Source organism: Eptatretus burgeri, chromosome 9 (genome assembly GCF_056783735.1).
Source record: "Eptatretus burgeri isolate ZD-2024b chromosome 9, Ebu_testis_v1, whole genome shotgun sequence".
Taxonomy (NCBI): Eukaryota; Metazoa; Chordata; class Myxini; order Myxiniformes; family Myxinidae; genus Eptatretus; species Eptatretus burgeri.
Genome location: NC_140969.1, coordinates 84,453,744 through 84,459,743, shown reverse-complemented (window position 1 = coordinate 84,459,743; position 6,000 = coordinate 84,453,744). Strand labels below are relative to the sequence as shown.

The 6,000-nt window shown below is 43.4% G+C and overlaps 1 protein-coding gene across 2 annotated transcripts in view; it reads right to left on the bottom strand.

Moving 5' to 3' along the window:
• Positions 1-296: 296 nt before the first annotated feature.
• Positions 297-6,000, bottom strand: part of DRC7 (dynein regulatory complex subunit 7) — a 39,863-nt gene continuing 34,159 nt past the window's right edge. The window contains exons 14-17 of one of the 2 annotated variants that reach the window (XM_085895874.1): positions 3,087-3,197; positions 1,709-1,900; positions 1,477-1,613; positions 297-1,398 (exon numbers count right to left, since the gene is read on the bottom strand). In XM_085895874.1, coding sequence (XP_085752000.1) covers positions 1,302-1,398; positions 1,477-1,613; positions 1,709-1,900; positions 3,087-3,197 — 537 coding nt within the window. In that variant the 3' untranslated portion in view covers positions 297-1,301. The remainder of the gene's footprint in view (positions 1,399-1,476; positions 1,614-1,708; positions 1,901-3,086; positions 3,198-6,000) is intronic. The other variant, XM_085895875.1, reaches the window with a different exon arrangement.

The following is a 6,000-nucleotide window of genomic DNA, read 5'->3' as shown; positions in this document are numbered from 1 at the left end:
TGTGTGTGTGTGTGTGTGTGTGTGTGTGTGTGTGTGTGTGTGTGTGTGTGTGTGTGTGTGTGTGTGTGTGTGTGTGTGTGAATAAAGTGCTTACTTGTTGAACTGTTTCTCGCTTTGCTTCGTCTCCTTCCTTTTATTGAATCTCCATCTTGCATCACTTAAGGGATTGATAGTGGGTTTAAAACGCCCGGTAAATAATTGGAACCGTCAAGGTCGACGATAACTCTGCTCGGTTATCCCTGTAGTATGGAACGAGCCGCTTAAGCGGTTTGTGTCCGGAGTCGACCTGTGGCGTGGTACAACTCCTTGGTACGCTACTCGCGCGAGTACTTAGGTAAATCGACCATTCGGCGATCGGACCCTATTTCGCGCGGGTAGAATGCGGACTGAGTTGTGGTGAGGTTAAACCCCCACCCGTGACTGGCTCCGGGCGGTAGTTCCCGGAGGGTCACGACTGAATTGTCCGTTCCGGTAGGCGAGGCGGCCGTTTTTGGCTACACGCGGTCGTTCGCACGCCGGCGGGCGCGAATTCGCAACAGTACGTATGAAGATCAGGCATTCGATGATATGGGGGAGTGAAGTGAAAAAATAAATTTTGAGCGCTATATCATATAGAAACCGTTGCGGCCAAGCCAAGTCGAGGCATATTTTAACAGGCCGAAACAAAATGGTGGCTAAAGACCCCTGTGAAGTGAAAGTGGGCTGACCAAGATGGCATGCCACCATCTTGGTAAGGGTTTTTTTTGTTTTTTCCATGATGAGCAACCCGATCTTCAAAAAGGGTGTTTAGATTTATCCAAATACCCAGTTTTCATTTTTTTCACTCCCTTGGAGTTCTTTTAGTATGCATACAAAAGTTTCAGGCGCTAGGTTTTGTGGGTTTGGAGTTGTGGCAGAAACGCACTGACACATACACACATGCACACATGCACACATGCACACATATACACACACACACCTCTGATAGTTATAGATTTTTAATTTGTGTAAGGATGACATCAGGACTTGAAATCTGAAAACGGTTGCGATTTTTGCCATTGTGGCATGGCCCGCAGCACTGAATATCAATTTACAGCACATGGGAAAAAAAAAAAGAACCAAGCTTTAGATCCCTTTTGAAAGGTGTTTGGAGTTGGCTTTCCAAATGACTGGGAGATTAGCTCGGTGAAAATGAAGGCCGGGTCCAAATCCGAGCTTTGTTGCCGAACTCCGACTGCGATTAGCTGTGGTTTTTGCCCCCATTGGCTAGTTTTACATTTTTCATGTCACGATCGGGGCAGATTTTAGAGGTACAAATTTGGTTATATTTTCAGCCCTTGTAAATATGATGCGAACCGTGGGTCGGTCTTCAGCTTCTCTTCCAGGGCTCGAAACTTCTTCGGACTGTTCTCCTTGAACCTGCACCCGGCATGAGTTATTGTTACTGTTGCTCTTACCTTATTTTATGCTGCAGAGTCATTTGTGGGACTGGGTTACCTGTTAAGACGGATCTCCACCACGTGAATGCGGAACATGGTTTGGGTGCAGAAGTTGTGGTACTCCTCCTCGTCCTCTTTGCTCAAATACACGTTGTTTTTGAACCACTGCTGTTTCTCCAGCAATAGCGCCATCTCCTGCAGGTAGCAGTCATCACCATACTTTGAGTTTATTCCAAACATATTTTGAACATCTTTCAAGAATGCCATGAAGTAACGAGTTTTCTGCCAACCTGATCGTAACGCTTCTGGATACGTTGTTCCTTCCGAACCAATTGTTCCTCGAGTTCCAAGAGGCAACTGTCTCGTAGCTCAATGGCCTGGTTCATGTCCATTGGCTCGGAATAGCCAAATTGAGCCATCTTTACCATCAGCAAGTCCGTTTCTTCATCTGTGCATTGTTGCTGTCGTTTCTTTTCTTGCTCCTGCATCCAAAAATGGTAATTGTGTTCATACCACTATTATTTTGATTTTTATTATGTTTATTTTGAGGTTATTAGGATGCGGCAGGATCTTGAGTCGTGCCAGCGTTGTGCATTCCACTGTGGAGACTGTCATTCTAAAAGGACATTAATCTGGCTGTCTTGGGAGCAATGTCTGTTAATATATGGGTGTTATAACCCCCGTCCCAGATTTCACAGGAGTTGACCTTTGGGCTGATGTGTTGACCAAACGACCTCTGTGTGGAGCACAAGTTAATCTGCTTTGGCTTATAAAAGACATTCAGAGGTCTTATTAGCAATAACATTTAGTCACAAAGCAATAAAGGTGTGTGCTAAACTGCTTATTGACCAGTGATTAGAGCCTTGTGGTTCAGTAATTTTCAACGTAAGTTTCACAGTGGAGGGAAGTAAACTGTTGTCGAAGAGTTTTAAAGTTTGGTCTCGGAGAGACAAGGCCCCAACTGTGTGTATGTATATTTTGAAGATGGCTTATTTGGGCTGCAGTTTCAATTGAACAAAATGAGAAGGCAATTTGATGCTTGACTCTATTAGATAATGCTAAAAGGAACTGTACTGTGCTTCCCATTTGATAATGCTCCAAGGTACCATGATTTAACTATTAGAAAAGGAACTGCAGTATGTTTATTACACATACAATACAAATAGCGGCATTAAATTGGTGCCCTCACCTGTCCGTCTCGGCGCCCTCACCTGTCCGTCTCGGCGCCCTCACCTGTCCGTCTCGGCGCCCTCACCTGTCCGTCTCGGCGCCCTCACCTGTCCGTCTCGGCGCCCTCACCTATCCGTCTCTGCGCCCTCACCTGTCCGTCTCAGCGCCCTCACTTGTCCGTCTCAGCGCCCTCACCTGTCCGTCTCAACGCCCTCACCTCACCTTCTCAATTTAGATTTTCAGAACTGCCTCATAAGCATAAGCCTTTTGAGCCTGCACCAACAGTTGCTGGAGGTTCCTTAGGGTGAGCCTTGAATGGAGGAAAGAGATCAGATTTTCATGAAATGGGGCAAGACAAGAGATTGTGTTGCTGCTTACATTACTATCAAAGGAGTAGCAGAGTTTGCATTAACATATAACTGGTTCAGGAGATTTTCGAAAGTTAGACCTTTCCAAATATAATCATTCTGCCCTTGATATCAAAAACATTAATAATACCAGCTCCTCCTGGTACTTCTTTGTATTGACATTTCTCTCAGGGTCGTAGATGGAAATGACAAAGTTGATCGATTCCTCTTCCTTCTTCCTCAGTTGGAGAAGTTCTTTCACCTGTAAGACATAAACTATCATAAAGGATGATACAGAAACATTGAAGTTATGTAAATGAAACAAAGCATTTACTTCGCTTTCTTACCTCCACTACCGAAGGTGGACAGAAGTTATGTTTTCACCCCTGTTGCCTGTCTATCTGTCTGTCTGTGAGCAGGATATCTCAAAATATTGTGAATAGATTTGGACGAAATCTGATGGACAGGTTGGGGTGTGTAACAAGGATGAATTGACTCGATTTTGGTGAAGATCCAGATCCGGCTACTAGAATTTTTAAAGCAATTATTTACCATTGAGAGATAGGGCTAAAAACGATATATAGCATGACATGTCAAAAAGTTATGGACGGATTTGAATGGAACTTGGTGGACAGTTTGGGTGTGTCACAAGGAAGAATTGTTTCGGCTTTAGTGAAGATCTGGATCCGGATCGGAGAATTCAATTTTTTTGTAAGTGATTCATCACCATTGAGAGAGGATAGGGCCAAAAACAATAAATAGCACGATATCTCAAAAAGTTGTGGATGGGTTATGACAAGAAATGTTTGATGAGTTGGATAGGTGAGAAGAACAAGCTGATTAGATATTGATTAAGGTCTGGATGCAGATCCGACCTATCAGTGGGATACAAAGCGTAAACTGATTAGCCTGGTGGAGGTATGTGCTCTACCAAGTGCCGTTCTAGTTGTTTCGGTGTCCCCTGTATCTCCTTGGTGAACACATTTGAATTGCTATCAGAAGCAACTGGTGTCCAATGTGGCAATTCTTCTTAGACTCGTCTTTGAAGAACAGTTAATAAGGAATAGAGATTATTTGTTCGGTAAATGTTTCTGGACTGTTCAGTGCAATGCTCTTTCCATATTAACTTGAATGAACTGGATATCATATAAGTTAACACATTGTTCCACCGTTTCCTTTTTCTCCAACATTTGAGCTGTTAATTTATAGAATGTACAATGGTGGCAAGTGTACAGACCTGCTTCCCTCGATGCAAACTGTTTATTTTTTGTGCATAACTTTGCTCGTGTACGATTGTACGCCAATCTGTGAAAGTTATATTCAACGGTGAAAATGTGATTTTCAATCATTTGTTTCACCGTTTTGGGGGTTTTTTGGGGGGTTTTTTTCAAACCCAAATGCAACTTTTACTTATCCCATTGAACTCGGCTCACTTCTTGTCATTGGCATTCGCACTGCCCTGGGCCGTTGCCATCCTGGCTCGCTCGAAATTGGTGCAAGCGCGTTTTCCAAAATGGCGTCGCCGCAAAAGCATAATGACTTGTCATGTAATCCATCAACTTCCAACATAGTATATGTTCCCAAATTAAAGAAATATTATAGCGTGTTACATTAAGTTGGTTGCCCCTCATATCTGAAGAAGACCGTTCACTTGAATCATGTGAACCATGTGGTTGCTTTGTTCATAGTGCAGAAGCTGCAGCCAAGACAACAGCCACACTGAGGTTAGCAAGTGGTGTAACCTGTTAAGGAACCTCCAAGAAGATCAGACTGTTTGTTTCCTGCAGTCCAGGCAATAATTAGTAATTTAGCCAAGGTGCAAAACAAGAACTCTCACTTGATATGTATTTGTTTTTTTAATCAATTGATGCGATGAGCAAGTTGCTCGTGCTCGCACAGGATTCTAAACGGGGTCGGGATGAAGTTTGCAAGAATGCAAATGGCGTCTTTGTCATTGAGCCGGCAAAATGGGAGCAACAATTCACATTTATTGACGTATCTGATGCAGATGCGTCAATAAATGTATTCGTGAAAGAAATCTTTTAAATATTGACTCTTGCTTAACATAAAAAGAATGATCTACACATATTCAAGTGTGGGTGAAGAGCTCATAAAATTAATTTCATCATAACTTGTTTAATGATGTCGATTGAGAACTATTCCATGTTTTTTGAGGTTTATTAAAAATTAAAAATAAAAAGAAGATATCATCCGATCTGGAGCGAGGTCGGAAAGACCGTTCTGGGTTGACTGAGCAGCTGTACTGTTCGGAATTGCCTTGTGGACACCGGCCTCCATGCCCTGTGGGCTTTGAATGAAGCCGTTTCTGAACAAAGAATAGATGATGAACTTGACATTGGCACTGAAGCATGCAGGTTCGACATCAAGTCAGTGGGACTCTGTTATGTTCGCCTCCGAGTCGAAGTGGAACCTCTATGACTCATTCCACCCTGACTGCTCAAGTGGTCCTGTCCGACATTCAAAGGGACTGATGCTGTGGAGGTGCATTCCCAGCCATGGTGGAGGACTCCTTCATGTTTTTGCCTGCACTATGAAAACTTGGGACTACCTCCACGTCCCTGTTAGCAAGTAGTTCGTTTTATTTAAACCTACTGTCTGGGATCACTCTGGAGAAGCCATACACCTCATTTCCAACGTGATTCTTCAAGCGGCCAACTGGCGAGTGTTATGAAGTTCAAGTTCATGATTTCAAGAGGTTTTTCTTCTCAGGAGCGAGGCTCATGGAAGAGCAAGGTAGATCTAACGATGAAACAAATGTCAAGGGAATGAATGGACAGGATAAAAGGCATGAGAGGAGGGGAGGAAACACAAGTTAAGAGGGTTGGGTTAGAAAAGGTTTTTGGGGCGAATAAATATTACAGGTCAGGATGAGGGATGACGTGAGGTGATGGTGCATTGCCTGATTGAAGCTCTGGAGTGAGAAAGAACAGAAAGAGTGGAAGGTGGTTCACCAAACATGGGAAGTGAGCATTAACAAAGCTGAGGTTTGCAGTCAACCTGGATTTTGGAAGTTTAGTGTGCATACTTCAAAGAAGTTTCATCAG